The sequence below is a fragment of the Styela clava genome, chromosome 6 (genome assembly GCF_964204865.1).
Source record: "Styela clava chromosome 6, kaStyClav1.hap1.2, whole genome shotgun sequence".
Lineage (NCBI taxonomy): Eukaryota > Metazoa > Chordata > Ascidiacea > Stolidobranchia > Styelidae > Styela > Styela clava.
This window is the reverse complement of record NC_135255.1, coordinates 11,562,376-11,589,068: the sequence shown is the minus strand read 5'-3', so window position 1 is coordinate 11,589,068 and position 26,693 is coordinate 11,562,376. Positions and strand designations below refer to the sequence as shown.

Genomic DNA, 26,693 nt, shown 5'->3' with positions numbered 1-26,693 from the left:
GTTACTCTCCAAGATTGTGCAGTAACGCATTCGGCCGTGCTATTTTAAAAGACGATATACGGATCCAATACGCTCTCTTCGTCAAATAAAAAAGTTCCTATCATCTTTAAGCATTCCCGTTTTTCTTCAAGCACACAAGATATCCCTTACATGGAATGCTGCCTCAGTAGTTAGTTATTACCATATTCCCGTAAGTGATAAACTTTATTGAATGCTTGTAAAAATATCATGGAACGAGGTAAAACATATTGCAAAAATTGCTTTAACAATGGGATGCCCAACTTTACTAACCCGACATAATAATAGGTTCATTCCACAAAATGCTTCATATTTCATACCCAGCTCTACCCTAGATTCCAAAATTTCCAATATATAATTTACTCCACAATTCAATTATTTATGCTATGCTATCCAAAACATGGACCCAATGACTTTATCTGCCTATATCCTTCATCTGATTGCATTGGGCATTGTAATCTGCCAAGTAAGAGAGGTAATTACCCAGATTCAATAATATGTCAATCGTATTTGCTGCTGTGCTTTTTCCTATGTTTTGACTTTTTATAACCTGAATCATCATGCCGATGTCTTGAATAATTATCTTTTTCATATTTTGAATGTTTTTCACTCTTTCTGGGTGAAGGTGACCTGGTATGTTTCTTCACAGACTTGGATGATTTTGTATGTGGACTATGTGATCGCCGTTTGCGATGCTTTCCGCATCGAACTTCATTATCAGAACTTCCATCCGATCTATAGTTTTTATTTTGTCCACGTTGCTTTTCAATTCGTTCTCTTTTCTTATGTTCCTTTTTGTGTTTTCGCTCTGGTGATGAATTTTCATGCGATACCTTATCTCTCTTTGCATTTGTGTCAAGTTTTGGATCATTCTAAAACAATATTTGAGGTTATTATTAAGATAATGTGTTATTTTGGCAATGCATCTTTTTGGGCCTGACATACAATTGCAAATCCAGTTTCAAAGGTACTTATGAAGAAACAACAGCCCAATGTATTTCTGGGTAATCAACTAAACTGGCTACCGAGGACATATAAATATCAGGCAAGTACTTACAGACAGTTCACATTAATAAAGGTTTTACCTTGTGCATTATAAATAGCCTAGAAAGAAATGATCACATATCATACTCCATAAACTATACATAATCTTCTTTGAGTATATGACAATAAATAATGTAGGGTTCAGAAGTACTGCATGATTTTTGATTGGCATGAAATGAAATAATCTTGTTACGAACAGGGCTGCGGAATCCAGGAAAATTCATAATTGAAATTAAAAAAATTAATTCACAATTAAGAAAAATTGATTCCTACTCACGACTCCCGGCGTAAAAATGTTCGACTTAAAGACTCCAGCTCAAATTTTTGTGACAAAAACTTTGGCTTATGCAACCTTTCCTTAATAGACCCTTAAAATCGCTTAGTGAACTTGATCATGAATTTTCAAATGGGGGTTCCAAAATTGCTGATTGCCGAGTAAGAGCTAGGGGGTCATGCCAGAGGCCGGAAATCATGGTTTTCATGATGAGTCTTGAGGCCGTTGAGGGTCTCCAAAAAGTGCCTCAAGCTACGAAGGTTGTATGTATGATACAAAAGAAATGCGTTTTGTGATCACCAGTAAAAGTATGAAGTTTTCACTTAGAATCCACACCCCTGGTCACAAAAGTGTTGGTTTCGTTAAATATGTGATGAATAAAACTTACACTTCTTCTGTATTGTATCTTTGAAACTGACTGACTGAAATCGACATGGATTCTTCGATCGTCAATTAATACATTATCCATTTTCAGGTAAGCTTTCTCACATTCATCAGGTTTGTCGAATTCAATAAAAGCATATTGTAGTGATTCACTTGTCTTGAAATCTCTTATTATTTCACAAGACAGAATTTTACCAAATCTAAAAACAGATTACCGTAAAGATTTAATCGGTATAATGATCATATCAAAACAGAACACAGTGGATAAAAGAATTTGCAAACTTTGAATGAGGCTCTGGCCAGTGGTTTTCATGGCCAAAACTTGCAAGGCTGTAAGTAGAAATGTACGAGCAAGCGTAATAAGATGGTCTCAAAAGTTTGATAATGGCGGCAAAGATAATGGGCATTTGATTACATTTTTAAACAATATTCATATCGACTCTCGGATTTGAGTGTAAACTTGCAGAACCTCTGGAGGAGCCACACATGTGAGCTATAGTAGATTAAAGAATTAAACTTAATAAATAACCTATAAAATAGTCTAATGCATGGGAATATCGTTAATTAAATTTAAGAACACAATAGTAGTCCATGATGCCAAAGGCAACCATTACAGCTATAAAAATTGATTGGTGTCGCCAGTCACCTTTTGGATTAAAAAATTTATAACTCCATGTAACACTGCCTAATTTTATACTAAAAACTTTTACTTTGAAAAGAGTCAACAGATATTTTCACAGGAATATTCATGGGATTGTTTTTTTCTTTAATTTGAAAAGATAGTTCACTATTGCTGAATATTATACCTTGAGAATATTATTTCTAAATCTTCATCTGTTGTAACAGGATTGAGTTTACAAATAAATAAAACATTATCTGGAGGTTTGACATCTTTGTCTGGTAAATCTCCTATGATTTCTAAAACCTTCAAAAATACAAAAATATCAAAACATCAGAAACATATTTTATTTTGGATAAGGGAGGGCATAAAAATTAGTCCTTAGTGAAGTAATTTAGAATTGACGATACCATTTCTACGTTACAGATAAAGCAAATTCTACAATGTTGAATGTTGCCTAACCAAGTACTTGCATGGATGTCATTTTTTTCTATGTTCATATAATTTAGAGACTGCGCATGAGGAAAAATAACAAGCCAGCTGTTCCAATACCAACTACACGCGAATATGTGATTGTGACGACAGGAACTGTCTTAATATCCTTCCTCGATACTGAAATTTCTATCATAAACATGATGGAAATAAAATAGTTCTTGTGACCTGTGCTTGATGTTCTGCCTCAACTTTTCCCTCGCGTTCCGCTAATTCCCCTTCAGTCAATCCTTTTGTATCATCAATTTCTTCATCTGCTCCGATCCTCAACAAACTCTCAAGTTGTTCTTTCGTCGGCTCAGGGGAACGATCAGGAATAATCAAACCTGTGAGAAAATTAAAAATAAAAACTTTTTCTCAATCCAAGAAACTTTACGAACACTGTAACTGGTTGGCAGTGGTTTTCAACTATTTTGGTGAAGCGAAACCCCAATAAAAATTCACGACTCCAGAGGCTCAAGTAACCCCTCTGCAACTGATTATACATATATTATATGATACGATCGATATGTTATCTTCGTTAACATAAAATATGCCAGTGAACACTAGTAAAACACTTATTATAAGATTATATTATACCATGTGTTTGATTTGGTATATTGAAACAATATACATATGTAATAATATAGTCTCTCGGATTGGAAAGTAAACTCACAGGTCCCTGATTAAAAACCACTAGGCTACTATGAGGTTGTAGTTAAGTGTAGATAACAATAAACAATTCAATTCAAAATAAAAATTATTAAAAAAATTTATGCCCTCACACCAAAATGTAGGACTTGACTGCATGAATTTTATTATACGATACCTATTCTGCCTTCCACTCTGAACAAGGCACTGTACAAGCAGCCACTGATATCTAATTATATGTGAGAGAATTCAGACGTCCCTATTACTTATTAATCTTATATTTAATATAAATTTCAACAAAATCCCTTTGAAATTGAAACAAAATTTTTTGTCTATAAAATTGAGAAGCGGATGATTTGAGAAAGTTATAATTTCGTAAATAAAACTTTCATTTAGGTACCATATTTTCTATCAAAAATGATACGTTTATTAGTATTTATAATGAATTAGGGGTGTAGTAAAATCAATAGTAGCGATGCAATAAATCATTACCAGGCGGGTCATCCAGCGGATCGTCTAATATAACTGTATGTGTGATTCGTATATCTTTATAGGGACGATTTTCTTTGTCACAAAATGCTTCATTTAGTTTAGTTAAAACATCAAATCCTGTATAAAAACAAGGTAACAAACATTATTCATAATCTTACAATAATTACGTTATTATATAATGAAAAGTTTGCTTGAAGCTTCTAAAACTGGAAAACACCCATTACATCAAATTCTAGAAACAAGTCGGGCAGAATAATTTAGTATTCCGAATACATTCCAAAATATTCTTTTCAATTATAAAATGGGTCTGTTCCACAAACAAAATTCTTCAAGACAATTGTGAATACGTAGAAACTAAATTTATTAATTCATACTAATTTAGATAAACATTATTCTGTCAAATGTTCCCCAACTAATTTTTGGTCTATCATAAAATAAAAAATACTTAGAAAGACATTTTCGAATGAAAAGTAAATTCTGATATACTTTATTGCTTGTCATATCTACCTTCAGCAACTTCTCCAAACACAGTATGGACACCATCTAAATAATCCAGATTTTCACCAAGAGTTATTAGAAACTGTGAACCGTGTTGTCCATTTCCATCATTGACCATTGAAATTGTACCTGCAATACAAAGTATTTATGCCGTTACTCTTTAAAAATGAAATGGATTTTAAATAACTAATTAGAAAATTTTTTCCCTAACATCAATCAATTATTAACAAAAAATCATATTCCAACGAATTAACTTTGTTTATTTATATTGTCTACTTCATACCAATATTTCGGTGTTTTATCTTGGGAGTTACTTCAGCATCAAAATATCTTGCTTGATCTCCATAAAGTGACTGAAATATAGATTCTCCTCCTCTACCAGCACCTGCAAATATTTTGAAAATATGACACATTTATTTTTTAGATCGTAAACGTGGCTACCACATCACTTTCATTCAGGAAGTACAGGTATTCTAATCAATAATGATACAATTCAAATCGTAAAACAGCATTCTTAGCAGAGCCAAATATTTTAACAAAAACTTTGGCGTATGCAAGCTTGGAAGTTTGATTTATTCTAGCACCTCTGAAAGCCTGCAATTCCGACGAATTCAGATTTTCGACTCTTAAAAAATTTGAAAATGTGTATCCAGTGAAACTAGGCTTACTTCAATACAACAGCCCTTATTCTTAATATATAAATGTAAAATAACAGATGAGGGGAAACAAACAATAACAGAGAAATCATCAACATATCTTGTGATACATGCATAACTGTTAAGAAGCAAACTACCGGATATAGTTTAGGCAATTCCACTGCTTTTTACCAATTGTGCACGACACATATTACGGTACTATAAGCCTGGTAGCAAACCTTTGCTATTAATATTCTGTACCTGTTGGATCTCCAGTCTGTGCAACAAAATTCCTTTGTACAGAATGAAATACGCAGTAGTTATAATATTTTGTTTTGCATAGTTTCAGAAAATTGAGGCAAGTTCGGGGACGCTCTTTAAGAAATAAGTCAACAGTAATATCACCTATCGTTGTTTCTATGATTACTGACATGATGCAGAGCTGAAATACAAAAAAGGTTCAAAGTTTGAAAAGAAAAATGAAGCGACGCAAAATTATTGTCATTCACAAGATGATTGTTTTATGGTAATGCCTAATCATTGTTAATAAGTCTCACTGCAAAACTGGGAGCGACAAATTTGAATTTTAGAGTTTTAAATGTTTTTGAAATAGATTTTGATAGTGTTAAAATTGAATTGGGCCCCTATCTTATAAAAAGTTATAGGTTAAAATTACGAATCACATGCCCACAATAATATTTATCAAAACGTTTGGACCTTGTCTGTCAAGCGATTGAGCTATACAATTCAATGTACGATTTTTAAATATAACATTAGGCCAAAAAAAGAGAAGCGTACCATTACACAAAACAGCTTATGATTTTTATTACAAATTGCTACTTATGATGGGAAAATGAGTCGCATACTCGAATTATTTGCTTTTTTCAAATTTGAAATGAAGTGATCAAATTTAAATGCAATTTTGAAAATTACTTTCTACTGTTCGCAACATCAAATTCTTCGAAGATAAATTTGTATAACATTACAGAAAAATCTTATCAGGGGGATAAAACTTTTTTACCAAAAATTACCAAGTAAAAGCGATTCAATTTTTCTGTGATATCGATAATAAAGCAAATAAATCACAATCAAGAATCTTCCCTTAACACGATAGATGGATTATCAAAATCAAAAACAGAATCATCATAAATGTTTTCTGGTAATTCTTCATCAACTAATTCAGGTTGATAAGTTGGAAATGGACCAATATGTTTTAACACTTCATCTTCATTTCGAGGTTGTAATTTTTTATTACAAGTGTCCGAAATTTTAACAAATGTATTAATATGCCCTGGGATTCTTCCTTTCACATAAAGAACATTATATCTTGTGTTGATTCTGAAAATTCTTCGACCATACGCTGTTTCATATGTGCCACCAAGTTGCCCTGGCATTCTCCTGCCTTTCACAACGCGTCCAGAACGATCTGCAAGTGATCCTATTCTTCTATGCCATTTTGTAGCTCCATGTGACGCAGGGCCTCCTTTCATATGCCAACGTTGCATAACTCCCGCAAAACCATAACCAATAGACTTAGCTAAAAGATCTACACTTTGGCCAACTCTAAAATGAGTTGCATAAATAGGTGTTCCTGGTTTTAGACGGGCATTTTCAGTAATGAGAAAGCGAAAACATTTTTCCTTGACTGGTACACCAGCGTCTAAACAGAATTGGTGATATTTCTCTCCTCTGTAGAATGGACTAGCATTTTTTGCACCAATAAGTGCAGCAGCAATTCTTCCATTGTATTCTTCTTTTGAAAAATATTTAATAACATGACAATCTAATATTTGAATGAGCGTTGAAGAAACACAGGTACCATTTTTTAGCCACATGTATTGTACGCCTAGCTTAATCCCAACAGCACCACATCTTTTCGACCAGGGTTCCCACGTTCCCAATTCCCATTGTTTATCTTTGAGTGGGTTATTATCTACAATATCTTGATTGAATTTAACAACATTATCAGAGTGAACACCGTGCAATGTTGATGCAGATTTTTTGGTCAAGTCATAATCCCAATTCCAGCGTGGGGCAGGTAATTTATGAGGTGGGACAAATTTATCAGATCTGACTCCATATTTATCAGTGTATCTTCTATTGAATCTTTCACCCCTGCGAACGGCGTGAACGTTTTCCACGGGTGCAAAAAGATTCCTTGATTTATGCTTTGATCTCACTTTCATGAATTTCCTATTTCCATGATAATATCTATCTTGATTTACTGATTGTAAAACACCTGATCCAGAAGGTAGAACTCTGCCCAAATAATTTTCACTTTTGCTTATTTTTAAACGGTAAACTAGGCGCCACATAATTCTGCTAAATCATAGAGAATAATTTAAGATGAGTAAATTAATCAACCAAAATTATCAATTTTTCTCAGTCATTTAAAAATATTGTTCGAATTTGTAAATAATATAATATTTAAATTCACAGCATCATATAGAAAACACATGGTTACATAATGATTTAGTACATATCATTATTTATTAAATATTGATTTAGTAATGCTCAAGCTTTAAAATTGAATAAATATTCAAAATAATTTTTCAAAGGCGGAAACTAGTTTGCCAATAATAATAATATTTATTATGACAACAGTAATTTCTGACAAACGCATACCTAGTTTTCAACAAAGTGTCACGATTTTCATTTTGTCATGAGCAATCAGAAAAAAAATATATACTCAAATGGAATGAAATTTGACAGTACAAACTTCACCTCTAATACACATAATCTATGCTTCAAAACAATAAATTAGGATAGCAGAACCATTCCACTTCTAACAAGATTCATATAAAATCTATCTCAAAATTTTAACACAAAAATTGTCCCCGGTATCAGGACTTTTCTAATTCAATATGTGGTCGACTGTGGAGTCAGATAGTGCAAGATTTTATTCATGTCAGTTGGAGTTGAAATTTTTAATTCTACGGAATTGAGAGTCTGAAGCTTAAACCTTCAGTTAAACAGTGATAATCAAAGTAAAATTTCTAAAAGAAAATCATAAAGCATGAAGTAAGTAAGATTTCTTAATTAAGACAATCTTAACAAAATACAGCTGGTGAATACCTTGGAATTTTACTGGGCTGGAGTCAAAATGTCAACAATAGAAGTCTATGCTTGAGATAACAATTTCAGTCAAATGCGCTTCAAAAACGAGGGGTAATAAAAATGACATGATTACAATGAACTTTCAATGTGAGGACTCCTATTATGGCGAATTGCATGTTTTCAGCATCAAGTACAACATTAATCTAATAATGATTTTAGACTAGAATGGTTTGGCAAAAAGTAAGAGTAACAAGTCAAAACTTGCTGCTGGCAAAGTGTGGTGGAATGCACACCTATGGCACATGCATGGCAATCAAACAATAGGATATTGATCGAATAATTAAATAAAATAATAAATGTGGTGATTACGAGAATTTTTTAACTTCCTGTATATTTTGGCTTCCTTTTTTCTCTAAACGCTGTGAGCCCTTCAATTCTGTCTTTGGTTGGGATCACTTGTGCATAACAAGCTTGCTCAAAGGCAAGTGCATTAGAAATATCTATTTCCGAGCCACAATTTATTGCTCGTTTTGCCATACGCAATGCTACTGGTCCTTGAGGAAGAATTTCACGAGCTAAATCAAGGGATTTCAAGTACGCAGCATCACCGTTTTCATTTTGCTTGACAACATGATTCACAATACCAAGGGTTTTTGCTTCTTCTCCCTTTACGACTCTTCCTGTAAAAATCATTTCCTTTGCCATACTCGCTCCGATAAGTCGTGTGAGATTTTGCGTTCCACCAGCTCCTGGAATGATAGCAAGTTTGGTCTCCACAAGACCCAATGAAGCATTATTAGAAGCAATACGCATGTCGAATCCTAAGCTCATTTCTAAACCACCTCCGAGAGCAGCGCCATCTATTGCAGCAATGGTTGGTGTTGCAAAGTTCTGCATGTCGAATAATAATCTTCGAAGACGAGATACAAATGGACCAACTTCACTTTGTGGCATTGTCGCCCTCTCTTTTAAATCAGCTCCAGCGCAGAATATGCCAGGGATCATGCTTCTAATGATAAGCACTCTCAATTTTTCCTCGTACTGTAAGTCCTCGATCGCTTGAGTCAGTTTTTGACTCAAACTTTTGCTGAATGAATTCTTTGCTTTAGGTCGATTTAAACCGAGAACAACAATTCCTTCGTCATCACCATCAAGTTGTTGGACAACAAGTTCATCATTTGCTGCCGTTGATAAGTATCTTGACTTTTTCAACAGTTGAGATGTGATCACCTTAGGCCTACCTAAGAGTCCTATCCAAGATCGCAACATTTTTCAATAACACTGAGTAAACGCAATCAGGATTTGACACTCAAGTACTGAAATAAAAACACAGTCTACTTTACAAACATGATTTCTCAATCTTTACCGAGAAAAATCATTTCATATTGGTTGGATAAATATCTTATGAAAGGATAACATATGCTTCTTAGGGTAACATTTTACCTATCTTAATTAACTGGAATAGATATCATTTTGCTACCACTCAAGTTGAGATACTGAGTAGGACTTCATCTGTGTGGTCAAACCACCCTATTGAATCATTCTTTAAATTGAGTTGAGATGGTTTTTGAAAAAAATGAGTCTAAGTGACTAAATCAGTTTATTGATTGCCCTCGACTGAACGGACGCTTATATTATGGCATCCATCGGGGTCTTAAAATTGTCCCAGAATGACTGTATTTCAACCCATGATTATAGTCATTTACTAAAATATGATTTCTATCGGCCTTTTCTATCAGCATCTATGTAGGAGTGTAGAGTTAATAGATAAAATTTCTGATTTTGTTTCTGCCAAAATTGGATCAGTCAAAAAAGTCATACGTTTTTTTCTTGGCTGATAAGAGTCTACTTCGATACAACTGAATTATCAAGATACAATCCTTTGAATTCTGGCTGAATATGTATGAGGTTGATCTTCTTTGAAATGATAAAAATTCTTCCTACTATAGAAGCATATATTCACAATAGTATATAAACTATTAATAAGGTGGTGATAATTATCTGTAAAAAACAATAGAAATTGGATGCCATGACATTTTGTTCAAGATGCAGATTAAGCCAAAGAATATTGAGTATTTGTGAATGCGAAAATAAAATTTTATGATTCTACTTTTTAATAACAGATATGTTACATACAATCATGCTTGTATATCAACTCTGAATTCTCTATTTCAGAACATTACATAGCTTGTTATTAATAGAAGGTAGTACACAGAAATATACCATTTTGAACTTTGAAGTAAAATTAGGCCTTATTAAGTTAGACATTAGAAAAATTCACCACTGTAAAACCAAAGTAGCTTATATCACATTTTTTACAAATTGCCTTTTTGGGATTCTGTCATTATGGACCATGGTCCATGTTTTTGGTCTGGGTATTAAAGCTCTACCTGTTTTAGTTTTAGTGAATGTTTCACATCCTTTTTGGGTTTGGCTGCATAGATCTATAATTTACGAAAATGTGATTTCCCAAAATCTTGAAATGTGACAAGCTCTCATTTGGTTCCACTGTGATGAAATAGTGTACGATTCATTTCCATTTTTTACCAAAAGTATATCAAATCATTTGATATAAAAGAAAATGAACAACGAAAAACCAGAATTATTAATCATTATTGTAAGACCAAGAAATTTATTTTACTCAATCTATATCATTATCTTGGTCATTGTCAATATCTTGTCTTTTAACAGCATGAATAATATAATTCATATTGGTACTACTAACAAACGACCAATCATCACAAAACGGGTTATATAGCATACCATGAATTTTTCTAAAAGAGCAATCACAATGATCTAAATATTCGATAACTTCTTCTGGCGCTATGAATTTATTCCAGTCATGAGCACCTCGGGGTACAACTTGCAAAACTCGCTCAGCGAAGTTGACGGCAAGAAGATATGATTGTAAAGTTTTATTTATAGTACTGATCACCATGGACCCTTTTGGTTTGAGTACACTCGAGCAAGTTTGTATGAATGAATGTGGATTTGAAACATGTTCGATAACTTCTGACGCCACAACAGCATCAAATTTTAAAGATCCCACTAAAGCTATATCCTCCACCAATGCATTGAGATATTGCAAGTTTTCTAGTTCTGGAAGCCTATGTTTTTTCGCAATTTCAATCAGTTCTTCTGATGCATCTATTCCTACAACGTCGGCTCCTAATCTTGCTAAAGGCTCAGTAAGAATACCACCGCCACATCCAACATCAAGTATATCAATACCTTTCAAAGGTTTGTCTGTATATATTTCTCCATTTCCATATCCTTCATAGATCAAACAATCTCTTATGAAAGGTACTCGTACTTTATTCATTGAATGCAGTGCTCTCATTGGACCGTTTATATCCCACCAATTGGTAGATAAATCCGAAAACTTTTTTGTTTCTTCATGGTCATGGGTGTTTGTGTCATTTGTGGAACTTTCGTTTTGGTGATAATCAGAATTATTTTGCCATATTGTCGTGAAAATATTATCGCTTCTTATCACAATCGTCTGGTGTGATTTCCGTATAAGAAAGGAATAACGATGACATAATTCAAACAATCGCTTCATACCAATGCTTATATTCTATACAGTTTTATTCTATTCCTTAACAGAAAATAGTATATTGACTAAAGCATCCTTAGACTCGCTTTGGGGAAATACATGCAAATAATTTAAAGCCTTATCAACATGATTTGCGCACAATTTATGTGATTGTTGCAAAGCATTTGGATCATTTTTTACAGTGTGGAATAATTTTTCAACATCTATTTTAACATTCTTTAAACCTTCATCAATAGTAAATTTTTTTATCCATTCGAGTCCACCATTTTGTTCTGCTAGTAATACTACAGGCAGTGAACAAAGGCAACAAAAATTAGGTTTTTGTTCCAAGGCTTCTAATGTATCAAATCTCAAAGAATCGTGTCGAGCTTGTTGAGCGAGTACAAGATGATGCGCAAACTTTTCCGCAGATTCGAGAAGTTTAACATCTGACGATGCAAGCAACATCGCTGAGCGACAGGCATTCGATAATAAACTTCCAGCTGAAAGGTGAACTGTCTCTTTCCAGCTATTTTCGTTCATAGGAAGTCCCGAAAGCATTTCGACATCACAAACTGAATCACTTTCTGGTAGAATTACAAGTGAACTTGATATATCTTTAATCGATGTTGACATGAGATCTACAACTTGAGTGTTTTGCAGTTTTGCTAAGCCAGTACATGCATTAGCAAGTAAGAAATCACCTCCTAATACTGCAAGTTTGTTACCAAAGTCAATATCTGTTTTACTTACATTCCCAACAATCTGATTCACATCCACAATGCCTCTATGGACGAGGAATGCAACATGAATTAGTTCAGTAACTTCAGCCAAAGCACGTTGTTTTTCGTAAATCTCTGTTGAGGTAAAATCACTTTCTATATCTGTGATTCCAGCTGCTTTTGAAATAAGTAACACAACCAATCCTCTTGTTTGTAAATAATTTTTAGAATCGAACATGATGCCTCTTGCTGTATTTAGTAAAGGATGTTTGGTGCTTATCAGTTTTCTTAGGTGTAATGCAAGTCCACCAAACTCGTCACTCAATAAAGCTCTTAAACTTAGAAAAGACGTCGGAAATCCAACAATTTTCTCAGCTTCTGAGACGGCTTTATGCCAAGCATGATTTGTTCCATTTGGTTGTGAGGTTGAAAATACACTAATTTCACGAGAACAGTTAGTTAGCCTTCTCCCTAATTTGAAGAAACTGTTCATGGTGGCAGTCCTTATGAAAATTCATCTATCAATTTACTATAAACTGTTTTTATAGAGACAGAATTAAAAAGTATTATAGACACAAGCAGACAATCGGGAATTTTCGGTATTTATTCAATTGTTCACTGAAAAATTGATCAGTTGATTCTGTGATTGGTGGTGATCATGCTGCCAGGTGTCAAGATGAAAGTCGAATTAATTAGCAATAGCAATGCATTAATTAAAAAATCCACAAAATTAGATTAATACCTAGATTCAAGATTAGGCAACAACCAGTAGTGGAATTCAAATTTTTTGTCAGCCGGTTCCATCACACAAATGTCATATTATCAGCCGGTTCTGTTACAAAAAGTCATGTTTTTTTTCAGTAATGCTAACCGGTTCGCTGAACTCATAAAATTCTGTGAGACGGTTCTATAGAACAGGTGCAAACCGGCTGAATCCCACTACTAGCAACAACACAAACTGACAATTGTTATCACTCAGCTTATTTCTGAGTGAAAGAGTTTATGAGCATGCAATCATGTTACTGAACCTTGCCACATCTTATGGCAGTATGATGGTTAATGTACTTTCCAGTAGTAAAAGATTTTCCCATGATTCACATTCAAGTACCGGTACCTGACTTGTGAACTACACGGAAACCAGTGGATTAATTTATAGCTTATTAAACGAAGATCGAGTAGTTATTGAGGTTTTAAATGTTTTCGTTGGGTTTTATTATAACTAATAACATGATGCCAACCTATTTTTCCACAGAAACAATATTTCTCTCAATCATTACACTCGAGGACCGAAGTACTGAATACATATGAAAAAAGTAAATGGCCATAGCATTACTATCAATGAATTGAATGAGATAGCCTACAACAGGGGTCGGCAACCTACGGCCCGCGAGGCAATATAATCCGGCCCGCGACGCTTCACTAAATTATATTTATAGTAACAAAACAGCTGTTTTGACGATTATATTCTTTACCTAACATAATTTATTTTGAGACTAAATTATATTATATCCTAACAAATATATAATTCACGATTACTCGTTTGATGAGCCTACAATTTAATTATAATCAGACAAATGGCAACAAAACGCAGTAAAGTTGATGCTGAGTGCGAATGGTTCATTGGCGCAGAAAATATTCAAATGATCAGTCTTTGTGCGCTGCTCAAACTTTAACTCTTGATCTGTGTGAAAAATGTGATTAATCGGCTATCCGTTCGGATATTAACTTTCTAAAAATATGTGCGGCCCACCAATGACTTGCAACCTTTAATTTTGGCCCGCGAGCGACAAAAGGTTGCCGACCCCCGACCTACAACATATATCTGTATGCAATGTTTCACTTTTTATATTTTCGATATATTTTAAGTATTGAAGCTATATAAATATATATGATCATAAAAATATTCCAATTGTTTTTTAATTCAAAAATTTATTTTGAATGAATTTTCACAAATTCAATGTCATAACAGTGTAAACAATGGGTGAATATAAAACGCTATTACTGTGTTACTGACTTACTGTTTATATCGCATTGTGAAACCCAATGGATGCTTTGAAAATACAGAACAAAACTGCTGAAACTATAAAATGTACCGTACCATTATCATGATATTCAAATATATGAATATGCTAGTAAGATACCGTGATTTTTTCTATAACACAACTCAAATGTCATATACCCTTGCATTGTACTGTTGTACCTAACCTATCGCATCTTATATCCAAAATACCGGTACAGAAATACAATGCGACAGCCGACACATGCTACCTGTACCGTACCTAACTGTTTGGAGATAACCAATACCGTACCGTAACGCTGCAATACCATTTTTTTATAATAAATGTAATTTTATTTATAATAATATAAATCATTACATACAGATAAGACATAATAAATTCCATAATGAATATCGAACATTTATCATTTCTTATCGGCAAAACCTTCCCGCTAAAGCACATGGTCATGCTCACGCACCCGCACCACTTTTTCAAATTAAATTTCAGAGTCAAATGAGATAGGTCCTATCCTACTTTAGTAGAAACAGGAGAGGTGTCGTTTTCTCTTAATATCTATAATTACCAATTTTTTAAAATCTCATCTCCTACGGTATTTAATGAGCTGGCGTATTGAATATAGAGAGTTGGAATGTAATAATTCTGATCGCATTTTGTTTCAAGTAAAATTTCTGAACACGACATTTGCAACACGCTTCTTGGTTTTGTTATTGATGTTTGCTGCAGGCAAGATAATTATTAGATAAATTTTGATCATACTATATATCGTTAATTCATCTCTATTTTCGGTTATTTTTCTAGTTTATTCAGAGATCTTCTTTCACTGTATGATGCACGAAAAAAAGGATGTGGAGAACCTAGCTTTGCGAGAACAAACTTCTGTCCAGTGTCACGATGTCGGAACTGCAATTCTGCAAAATTCGTTTGCATAAATTTACAGTCTCGGAAAAGTAGGTTGTCCGAGATTTCAATATTTTGTCACAAAATTACATTTTTGAAAAATACGTTTACGCGAAAATTTGTTCTCGCAAATGCTGTTCTCGAGAAACTGCATTCACACATGAATCAGTTTGCGCAAAGCGTTCGCATATTTTCTTTCAGACAAAGCTGTATCGCAAAATGTTTTCTCGAATATTCAGATATTTTTGTCAGATTTATATATTTATTCAGATATATTATATAGTATTTATTTGGAGTTTGATTTGAGTCAGAGCACTACCGGCACGGTAACGCCAAAGTGACTATAAATAGTTAGTTATAGTCACTTTGGGTAACGCCAGTCCAGTAACGCTGCGCGAGTAAAGATGCGCGAGTGCACAACTCCAGACAGACAGACGAATGTTTTTTGATAAAGCACCCTGCAGCCGTAAATTCATTTTATTATGTGCAAGGAGATTGCGGGGCTCCTCAATGCCATAGCGTGGTTCACGGCAGAGTCCTACTCATACATAGACTAGCTAAGAGGCTAGTTCGTTTTGTTTTCTGAAAATAGCAGCTTCCCACCTACAGACCTATCAATACTGCAATAGCTGCTTATGCAGGGCCTTGTTCGGTGTGAATAGTGTGGAAATATCATATAAAAAACTGTCATTTTTTTATATTTATTTTTTATTATTGCTTCTGCAATACTAATACAGTAATATATACGAGCAGGTTCAAGGGGATCCAAAGAAGAATAAAAGATGGCGGCAAAGCAACTTGTTAATTTGTCAAAGCACATTCGTGAACTTCGAATACATTTATGTCAGAAGTCATCATCCAGTCAAGGAGTTCGAGATTTTGTAGAGAATAGATATGTCGCAATCAAGAAAGAAAATCCTGGTTTCCCAATCCTTATCCGAGAATGTAGCAACATAGAACCGAAAGTCTATGCTCGTCATCCATTTGGAGTGGAATATAGTGCATCGCTGGCAAACCAATCGTCTAAAGAAGTTGAAAACACAATTAGCTCACTTTTGACACCATCAAGCTAGCCTAATCTCTTGAAATATATTTTTTTTGTTGACTGAAAATATTTGTATAACTCTGGTCCAACTTATTAATGCTGAACTGAGGAATTTCATATTGTTATATTAAGATTATATTGTAATTAAAAGGATTTAAAACGAACAACAAACCTTTTCAAAAATGTTCCTCCAATTTTTGGTATTACAATTCTTTTCAATGTATGACCAAGTTTTGTTTGATTTTAGTTGTATCAAGTGTGAAATTTATCCTCGTAAGTTAGGCTCATTTTTGTCTTGTTTCTCTTATAGACAAATATGCCATATGTACCGGTATACTTAATAGCATATTCGAATGTTGTTTCTAGTATCATATAAATGGGATTTAATGTATTTTGGAAATATAAATCCAAACTTTTGATCAAACAAAAGCTATCAAAATATTGAACCAGATATGATATACCAGTATATTTTGCGCTATGTTGTCTAATTTTTTGTGTCTATTGTTTAAGATTACAAAATAGAATGATTCAGTTAAAATACTACACATTTGACGAAGATGAGATTTTTCAAGATTGAAATGTTTTGTGAACAGGATTTATATCTTTGACATTATAATGGATGATAATTGAACATCAAAATCTACAATGTCAAATCATACGTTGGATATTGTTGGCCTGGTAGTGCGAAGAAATTTGAAAACTCTGAAAATAGAAAACGACACTGATGTCGATGCATTAGTTGAAAAGCTGTCTGATCTTACTCATGTTAGATTAGATAGAGAAAGATTGACTTCTGTTCCTTTGCTGGACTTTCTGCCTTGCATTACCAATCTTTATTTACAATGTAATCACATACAGGAAATGGTTAACTTTTCCATTTTAATTAATTTGCGATTTTTAACTCTGGCTGAGAATCGGATCAATGAAGTGAAAGGAGTAAAAGACTTGGCAAATTTGGGATTTCTTGATTTAAGCGATAATTGTATCGAAAATTTAGTTACTGAACAATTGCCAAATAGTTTGATAATATTAAATTTGACTGGAAATAGATGTATAGAAGCATCTCATCATGTTGGAAGCATCTGTGACAAACTGCCAAATTTAAAATTTCTCAATGAAAAATCGGTTGATTGCTCCATCAGCTCGGATGAAGATGAGAGTGACGACGAAGAAGAATTGAGTGACGATGAGGAGGAATCTCAAAATGAAAAACCTAAAAATATTGATGAAGACACTCATAATAAACCGGCTTTTTATGATAAACTTACCACAGAAATAACCGAATCGCTGCATAAATTTTCGACTGCTATAGGTAACGGAGAAGTGAAACTTAAAGATGATTTTGATTATTTTACTTCTATACCAGAAAGCCCAATTCCAGATAAAAATGTTGGTTTTTCTGAGCAAGAAATTCGTCAGTTGGAGAAAGATACTCGAATTACTCGTGCAGATTTACCAAGTATTAAAAGTCCTATAAGAAAAATATCTCCACATCCACCTAGTGGTAAAAGAATCGGAAATACAAATCCTAGAAGTCGGACTAATTCTGCTAAAGAATCTCAGAAACCAATCGCAAGAGTGCGAACTCCGGGTGCTAGACCATTCAAAAGAGTTGTAAATTGAAATATTATTGTATAAATTTTACAGAGGCATATCATGGCAAAAAGATAATCAGAAGTCCATTTTGTTTTAGAATGAGTTCAGAATGATGCAATTAATATAAAATCCTGAAATTATGAATCTTGTCATTAGTCAAAACAAATACTATTCTATTAAAAATGTTCACGTTCCTATCAAGTGTAAATATTTGTATGAAGTTCTCTCTAATTTATGTCTATTCACCAAGGGTATAAATTTATGACAATTGTGTACAATGTATTGTTGATGTAATAAAATTTAATGAAGGAGGTCTTTTCTTGTATTCTAACGAATTGCTGTGATAAACATCATTGTTTTCAGTTGATTTTTAAATCCAATTTTTGTATTATCAAAGCATTTCGGCTCGAGTTTATGCTTTATTATGAAACACTAAATTCTGCTTTCTTGCATTGCACAATTTGTGAGCTACATGGGGAAAAGTATTTGAGATTTAAAATTTTATATATTTTTGAATTGACATTTTCACATTAACTAATACTTTTTGGAAACATAAGGAAACCTTGATTTCTGAAATAGGTTAATAAATGAATTTGACTTTTATATTCAATAACGTGACATGGCTGAAAATTCGCAAAGTGTTTTGCTTGTTTTCTTCATACTTGTCAACATTCAGAATAATGCTTTTTTTCTCAATGTTGTATTTATTTTGATTGAAAAGCTGCTTATATTTTGATATTTTGTATTTCCATGGGCACATAAGTTTTTGTCTGTAATCCAGTTGGTTTTATCCTATCTTTGAAATTGATACTACGGACACCCCGAATTCCAAAACATCAACAATATATGTCATGCCATCTATACTTCTGGTATATGTAAATAGATATGTAAATTTTGGTGTTCAATAATCCGAAATAATAGCAGTTTTTGAATTTTGAATTCTGACTATTGGTAGTTGGCATTGGTATGTTTATCCATAATTATTGGTAAACAGAATACTTCTTTCATGATAGATTTCTAATATATCTACGTTGTGGGTATTCTTAGTAATATAAACTTTCATATGCACATTTTATTTTTGTAGATAAATTTTTCTGCTATCTGATAATAGGTAATATTTAATTGAATTGTGTCATCTCTCAACCATTTACAATGTCAAGTAAGTTAAACATGGTGATCATGTTTTGAAAGCCTTATATGCAATTGTAAATATATGAAATGAAAAAAAAATGTTACATATATGTTAGATTAAGATAATGTTATTTATTTCAAAAATTATTCTACTCTAATAAGAAGATTTGAAATAGATTCAGACTGATTTCCATGGTGTGTCACCTGATTGAGAGTTGGCTGATCTACCACGATATGTATTGGTTGATGATTTTTGTCTTGTACAGCTTTGAACCTCAACTATATTATCTATTTGCAGGAAGAAGCACAAGAATCACTACTGCTGCTTCAAGTGAAAATATAGGAATGCCATCAGCACAAAGTCACATCTTACCTAACATTGCAGCAGCTGTAAGCATAGTATTGTTGTTTTCTTATTTTTTTAACATTACTTTTTGTTGTGTTGATCAGTGTCAACCCTTGTCTACTGCTTGACCGTTTGTGTAAGAAACAAGTTGCTCTTAGCATGCAGTTTTTAATAGATCCCTGGTTACTACCGTATATGATTGATTACCATTTCACATAGGACAAATAAGATAGGGTTATACCACAGTACTTGTTTTCCCTGCTTTCCTCCCAAACTATGTACCATGAGCGTTCTGTGATTAGTGCATTGTACAGAGTGCAAGAAAAGTGGTACATGTCAGTTGCTACATGATTATTGATTTCCCTGTGGTGGTTCATAGGTTGAAATCATGTTTGAGAATAGGCATGTATAATAGAGTTGCTAAAGTACTTAATTTTCTCCGTCATCCAATTAAATGCATAACAGGTCGAAAAATTATAGTGAATTGCCATATAATGAAGCTGTCTTATTTACTTGCTTCACTCCTACGGATAAATCAGAAAATTTCATACAATGCTTGAAATATAGTTTTGGATATTGGCAATATATTTTGTTTTCAAGTATGAAAGACACCATTTCGTTGCAATCAAAGCCTACCGCATTTTCAACTGAGTATAAAATGTATCTGTTAAGTAGATTTATATTTTATAACAATATTTGTGTACTTTTCAGACTGCTGGTTCGAATCAATATTTTCAAAACTACTACAGCCATCCTGCTAATACTAGACTATTGATTGGAAATCTGTCACAAACTGGGGGAAAGAGACATGGATCTGTTGGGGTATGTTGTTTACTGTGATATGTTGAACACCTATCGTTTTACTACAAAAAAACTGGACTTACACTTATTTAGTGTATTTTAAATTGCTTCGTAGGTATTGTAGTAATCTTAATTTTACAGTAATATTTTTGTGACTCATTGGAAGTTTTATCCATTTTTATGGTTTTGAGAAATACTATTATATCGGTCTTCGTATCAAAATTTATATTAATTGTGTTAATTTTTTTATTGTTAGCGTGCATTGCCGAAGCCACCAAAAGCACCTGAAAAGCCGTTGATGCCTTACATGAGATATAGCAGAAAGGTAGTAGATTATTACTCATTTAGTTCTTGAGTGAACTCTCAAATCATTGGGGACAAAGCTCCATATAACTCTTAAAGCATACAGAAATTTCATTTTTATTTATATGAACACTAACATTGAATTTCAATCTATTTTACTTCTCATTTTTACAATTCAGGTGTGGGATGATGTGAGAGCAAATCAGAATAAAAATCAAGATTTAAAATTGTGGGAGGTTGGAAAAATAATTGGACAAATGTGGAGAGAATTACCAGCAACTGAGCGACAACAATATATGGATGAATATGAAATTGCAAAAGTTGGTTCTTTATATAAACTGGAAATGCAAGGCCAGAAAGCTGATTCGAAACCACAGGGACTTTGTCGCTTTATTTTTTTTACTCTGAGCTCTAACCTTTGACCTCTGAAGTTTTTGGTAGCTCAAATGCAGTTTCATGGTATTCAGAATTCAATAGTTCCCAACCTTTTTCCTTTAAATTCCTCCCTTTGCCTATTTTGGAACTTTTTATTCCTCCCTCACTAGTCATGGGATCAGTTATTTATTTATTTTCAGAAGAATGGACTTGATGCGGTTACGTGAACCACCCTACGGCGGTGAGGAGTCCAGCAATCCTCTCGCACATAGCCATCACCGCATGGGATTCGAACCTGCGAATCCACGCAGAGTAATCAGAGGTGCGGTGGCGAGCGTATTCCTAACGCTTAGCACGATGAGCCATACCACCTAACTATAATGCATTTTAAATAAATGTTTCAATTACAGGTGGAACATGTTGAACTGTTGAAGGCATATCAATTATCACCAGAATATCAAACATATCTACAAGCTAAATCTAGAGGTTTGTGTGAAGTATTTCATTCAATTATTATAATGTCGTAACTAGATATGCTACTTTAGTTCAGACCAACTATATAAGTCCTATGAGATATAAAACATGGCCCGTTTTCCATTTTTCATAGTTTCAATAACCGCAATTGCTGTTATTAAATATCACTCATGTCTGGATGGAGCATTAAGAGCCAAATCTGGTGCCATAATCACCCTATTACCCTACCCAACATAGACTGATTTCCCGACGATAGGTCATTTTTCACCGTTTGATTAAGTTGTCAGTGTCATATCGCCTTTCTCTTCTCTATATAAATACAAATCTTATGCACCGCCTTTCTCTTCTCTATATAAATACAAATCTTATGCACATCACCTCTCAAAAATTTAATATTTGTCTGATTTTTCAAATTTTCAGCTGAAGCAATCATGGCTGCTACTGAAGGATTAGCAGACAAAGACGATGCTTATATGAGCATTGAACCTATTGATGAAACTGTTGGTAAGTAAGAATTATTTTTATGTCAAATACAATTACTTGGATCAGTGATGAAGGTTTATTTATGGAATTATGGTTTGATTGGGGAAAAAAATTCAAACTAAGTCAGCGATAAACTCTATGGAAAATTAAATTTAGATCAAAGTTTTGGTGTACGCTAAGAGTGTGCAACCTGTGGCCCATAGATCATATGCGGCCCACAAGGAAAAATTGTGCCGCTTGCGGAGAAGTGCCAATTTTGAATGCGTAACGAGTTTTTAATTTAATGTACGAGTAATTACAATTCCTTTGCATTACAAAGCTCATACCAACATCCTATTAGCTAGTTTGTGCAAACAAACAGCGTGTGTCATAAGATCTATAACTGTCCCCAATGTCCCCAGAACCTCCTAAGCGCAGCGCTGTTTTTTTCCTTATTAACAAGAGCTATCCACCCATTAGTAACCTAGCAAATACTACTTTTCATTGCAGAGGATTCAGATATGTGCTACTCTGTGAAGCATGTTGCAGCTGCTAGATTCCAACGTAACCATCGATTAGTCAACGATATATTGGGTGAAGCAGTACATGTACCTAGTACTTGCGTTGTGGTGACATCACAAAGACTAAATGTTTTGAAAAATCAAGTGCAATCATTAGAGCTACATCAAGTATGTTGATTAGTAATAAAGGCGTGAAATAATAGTCATATAAAAAAAGTGTGGTTTAAAGATTTCGAATCCATTAGAAATTGGTTATATCGGTATAGGAAATTCTTGGTTTTGGGGATAATTTGGAAAAGTTTGTCGTTTTCAGCATTTCAGATTGATGCTGTGAAAATAGAAAATTAATGAAACAATGTTCGTCCCAACTATATTAAACATTGACACAATGATGGGATAAATATTCTGCATTATCAAGTTCAATATTTATATTTTAATAATGATTATTTAACTATAACCCTTGAACTATATAACGGTTGAAACGATACAGAATACTTCTGTGTTAGTGTGCAGCAAAACTCTTGAACATTCTTGGAATATTTTATTCAGAATATTGTCGACCCTTGCCTTTGTGGTACACTGATGAAAAATCATAATAGCTCAAATAGATAAGGATCTGATCATGTTACAGCAAACATTAAAAAAAGAAAAATAATCATTAAGCCTATGATTTGCCTGCCTATATTCCTGTAATCAGATTTATTTATATTTTTGTAGGACAATAAAAATTGTATTTTTCTACCACAGATGTGAATCGAATATACGAATCTAATCTGAATTAATTAATCATATTCAATGTTCTACATTCTTAATTTTTGGAGTTTTTGCCATCCCTGTTTTTTATGTGTCCTGTTTAATTTGACATTTTGTTTTTGCGGTTTTTGGGGGATATTTTTTATCGGAACTTTCTCATTTTTGTAGAAAAAACTTGAGACTGAACTTGTTCATCTTGAAGAATCACACATCATAAAGAAGAGAAAGTGGATTGATCAAGCTAAAGAATTTGGCAAGGAAATGAAAAGGGTAAGTTTGAATGATCTCTTTGCTTCCAATGGATGGAGTTAGTGAGGCCGTGTTTCTGTTTCATCACAATGTAACTTGACGGCATGTTGAGATGATTGTTATGTAAAATATTTTTGATAGTAAATATGAAAAAATCTTGTTATGCTGACTTGATTTCTGTTTTTCGGTTATATTCACATATTTGTTTGCACACCGGTATCTTCGAATTATGCTTCGTTAGATTATATTAAACCAGGGGTGTGCAACTGTCAATGCAGGAGAGCCAGATACAAATAACTGGGTGGAATCGGATAATTCGGCACAAAAAATTTGGTTACTATGGAATGCATTGTTTGCTTTGCACAAGCTAGCTGTTAGGGCATTGTAACGTCATAGGCATAGATAATAAATAGGACCAATGTTCCCTCTAATTTTTTGTAGTATGTGTGCGCAGAAATTTGGGTGTGTGCGCACTTTTTGGAAATGACTAATATTTGTGCAAAAACCAAGGAAGAAATTTTGGCGTTCTAACCGGGTAATAAGTGGGCCAACAACAAACTTTCTCAACCTGCTAACCGAGCACATTGTTACATTACATCGAAATACGTCTGTGCGCAGTAAATCTATGCGTGTGCGCAGCCTCTGAAAGCTGTGTGCGCGCGCACACGCGCACACCTCAGAGGGAACACTGAATAGGACCCAGGTTTAGGCTTTGCAATGCAGGGGGATATGAATTACTCGCGCGTACCAGGTTAAGTTAAATTGAAAACTTGTTTCACATGCTGTACACACTTCAAAATTGGCACTTCTCCACGGGTCGTTTCATCATTTGTCTTTAAGATAATAATTATATTTTACTAGTTGTTAATATTAATTTACAGTTACGTGGAATTACACCACAAGAATACTATAAAGAATACAAACAAAAACAACAAAATGCTGCTGCCCAACAAAAACAATTAGAAGAAGCTAGAAAAGAGAAAATCGCAAAAGAAAAAGCAGAGGAATCTGTAAGTTTTATTTCGGAAGTGCTTTCCCTGGAAACAGAAATCTCCCATGCCCTCACCTCACCCACGGTAATGAATTTGATAGGCGATGCTCAACCAGGAATACTCTGAAACTTTCAAAAATAGAGTAGCCCCTTACTCATCATTAAATAACAGTGACTACCTTACAGGGCCTTGTTCGGGTACTTCTACTAAAGTGCTTACTGATTGTAGAAAAATTTTAATTCAAATTCAATTTTAGAAAAAAGAAGAACAAAAGGAAAAAACTGGAAGTACAACGGAACTGGAAAAAAAAAGTAGTGAGGAAATTACAGAATCTACTGATAAGAAGGAAACACCAGACAAGGTAAATATTAAAAGTAAATTTAAGTTTAATGTAAATATTATAAATAAATAACTATAATTTCACTTTGTTCAAGAAAAATTGTATTTCATCATTTATCAGAACAGCATGTCGGAAATAGTAATTTGTATAACAAGGGTTCGAATATCACCACATATATCATTATACAGACAGATGAATGTGATTCAGTTTTCAGTGTGATGCAGTATATATATATATACAGTTTATAAGTTATGTAGGGAGAAAGTGGTAAAGTAACCAACCAGCCGAAGTGTGAACCACCTTATGACAACGAGGAGTCAACAATTCTTTCCCACATACAGTAACTTTTCCCCACAAGATTTGAACCTATGCATAGGGCATGTTAATCAGAATTATTTCAATTTTTATCCAGATCGAAGAATCAGAATCTAAAACAGAATCATCTTCAATCACAAAAGAGGAGAAAGATAAAGAGGAAGAAACAATGGAAGTTGAGGAATCAATTGCAAATGAATCGAAGGTTGTTTGCATTTTAAAGTTTTTAATCTTATACACTTAAGCTGAGTATAATACTAACAATGTATTGGTGATTACTGTGATATTATGTTTGTGTCTCTCAATCTGACATGATTTTGTGGTAGTTTAGAGAATTCCGCCTTCAAACTTTTGTGGAATTAGTCCTTGACTATTCCCTACATTTGCATTTGTATCAATATTAGATTTCCGATCCACCTTATCAAATGCTGAATTCCATTCAGTAGGCATATTAGAGCATGATACGATGTTGGGGAAAATTTACAGTTCCTAATATGGATTAAAACATATTTTATTGTTGGTTTAAAAAACCAGGTCTACCAGTTTAGTTCGTTTCGCAAAATTGTTATTCCAGTTGGGGTTGTTGTTGCTTTTCTTCGAATACAATGGACCAATGTAATTCAAATTTTCAGAACCTGGCATTTTGATGACGTTATGGTGGCCATATTAGCCATCTAACCTTCAGGGATATTTGAGCATCGCCATTTTGGGTCTGAATTATCGCGACTAATTTGGTTCATGGTTGAAAATTGAGTTTCTCGTTTTTCAAAGGCCGATAATAAAGCTGAAACAAATGAAGATGAGGAACCTGACACCGAACCTAAAAGTACAACAGAAAAAGCTGACCAATCCGAAGCTGAAGAGAAATCGGAAAAGGATTCAGAAGAGAAACCAACTGAACAGAAATCAGAAACAGAGGATTCCCAGAATTGACTTCAAGGAAATCCTATGTCTTTTGATGTAATGGTAGTTCACTGAACTTGCGGCTGATGGACTTGAGGTGTAGCACCAGACTCTTATTTTGATAACATGCTTTGTTGATGTAATAAACAAATTGCCAATTGGGAATTGCCAAGGATTAGCACGACCATGTGATATTTACTGATTGGAATGAAAATTACCTGAGAAAGAATCTAACATTTTTGTATGGTTTTGTTCGCAAACAGGCCATTAAATCACAGGTATGCCACTTGGCGCTTGCATACTCCGCAGGGTTTCCAAATTAGGTTTTGTGGGCGTGGTTTCTAATCACCTTTCTCATGAATTTCGCTATCATAAGCACAGCCCTATTTTCCATCCAAAGCTATTGAAATATATACACAGAAAAGAAGTAAGTTTTTGTATGCTGCAGTTCAAATCTTCTTGGAAAGAAAGAAAACATAACATTTGTTGTTGGTGTAGTTGAAGTATATTTTAATGTTGCCTTGGAGAACTGATTTTTTTAAATTGTTTGCTGATGATATACTTCCTCGGTAAGGAAGGAGTGGATTTTGGGATATATGTTACTACCTACATTCATTGTACTTATTAGTGAAATCTTTTGCCTTGAACAGTGAGACAAATTCAGTTTTGTTCCGTATTCAAAATTCAGTACTGCGGTTCATGTGCTATCCCAGGATGTCTAGTTATGTTTGAAACTTCTATTTGCAATTTGCTAGATAGAAATCCATATGCC

At 33.7% G+C, this 26,693-nt stretch overlaps 7 protein-coding genes across 7 annotated transcripts; 2 read left to right on the top strand and 5 right to left on the bottom strand.

Annotated features, from left to right (window-relative positions):
* Positions 1-185: 185 nt before the first annotated feature.
* Positions 186-5,529, bottom strand: LOC120331876 (peptidyl-prolyl cis-trans isomerase-like 4). Its single transcript, XM_039399043.2, has 8 exons — positions 5,348-5,529; positions 4,735-4,836; positions 4,461-4,580; positions 3,954-4,070; positions 3,000-3,157; positions 2,527-2,645; positions 1,725-1,920; positions 186-890 (listed from the first exon to the last, which is right to left on the bottom strand). Exons 1-8 carry the CDS (start codon positions 5,517-5,519, stop codon positions 519-521), a joined length of 1,356 nt encoding a protein of 451 aa, XP_039254977.2. The 5' UTR covers positions 5,520-5,529; the 3' UTR covers positions 186-518.
* On the bottom strand, positions 5,529-7,404 carry LOC120331877 (large ribosomal subunit protein uL3m-like). The gene has a single exon (XM_039399044.2). It carries the CDS (start codon positions 7,399-7,401, stop codon positions 6,175-6,177), a length of 1,227 nt encoding a protein of 408 aa, XP_039254978.2. The 5' UTR covers positions 7,402-7,404; the 3' UTR covers positions 5,529-6,174.
* LOC120331882 (methylglutaconyl-CoA hydratase, mitochondrial-like) lies at positions 7,404-10,110 on the bottom strand. The gene is made up of 2 exons (XM_039399048.2): positions 9,965-10,110; positions 7,404-9,459 (listed from the first exon to the last, which is right to left on the bottom strand). Exon 2 carries the CDS (start codon positions 9,410-9,412, stop codon positions 8,522-8,524), a length of 891 nt encoding a protein of 296 aa, XP_039254982.2. The 5' UTR covers positions 9,413-9,459; positions 9,965-10,110; the 3' UTR covers positions 7,404-8,521.
* A 30-nt stretch (positions 10,111-10,140) lies between these two features.
* Positions 10,141-11,705, bottom strand: LOC120331881 (ubiquinone biosynthesis O-methyltransferase-like). Its single transcript, XM_039399047.2, has one exon. It carries the CDS (start codon positions 11,703-11,705, stop codon positions 10,785-10,787), a length of 921 nt encoding a protein of 306 aa, XP_039254981.2. The 3' UTR covers positions 10,141-10,784.
* Positions 11,706-11,735: 30 nt separating this feature from the next.
* On the bottom strand, positions 11,736-12,966 carry LOC120331878 (all trans-polyprenyl-diphosphate synthase PDSS2-like). Its single transcript, XM_039399045.2, has one exon. It carries the CDS (start codon positions 12,891-12,893, stop codon positions 11,736-11,738), a length of 1,158 nt encoding a protein of 385 aa, XP_039254979.2. The 5' UTR covers positions 12,894-12,966.
* Positions 12,967-16,383: 3,417 nt separating this feature from the next.
* Positions 16,384-19,031, top strand: LOC120330685 (leucine-rich repeat-containing protein 46-like). The gene has a single exon (XM_039397571.2). It carries the CDS (start codon positions 17,006-17,008, stop codon positions 17,981-17,983), a length of 978 nt encoding a protein of 325 aa, XP_039253505.2. The 5' UTR covers positions 16,384-17,005; the 3' UTR covers positions 17,984-19,031.
* A 3-nt stretch (positions 19,032-19,034) lies between these two features.
* On the top strand, positions 19,035-26,105 carry LOC120330684 (SWI/SNF-related matrix-associated actin-dependent regulator of chromatin subfamily E member 1-like). The gene is made up of 13 exons (XM_039397570.2): positions 19,035-19,115; positions 19,386-19,477; positions 20,145-20,255; positions 20,491-20,559; positions 20,717-20,857; positions 21,323-21,398; positions 21,807-21,890; positions 22,359-22,537; positions 23,291-23,392; positions 24,253-24,381; positions 24,620-24,724; positions 25,116-25,223; positions 25,790-26,105. Exons 1-13 carry the CDS (start codon positions 19,109-19,111, stop codon positions 25,949-25,951), a joined length of 1,365 nt encoding a protein of 454 aa, XP_039253504.2. The 5' UTR covers positions 19,035-19,108; the 3' UTR covers positions 25,952-26,105.
* Positions 26,106-26,693: the final 588 nt, after the last annotated feature.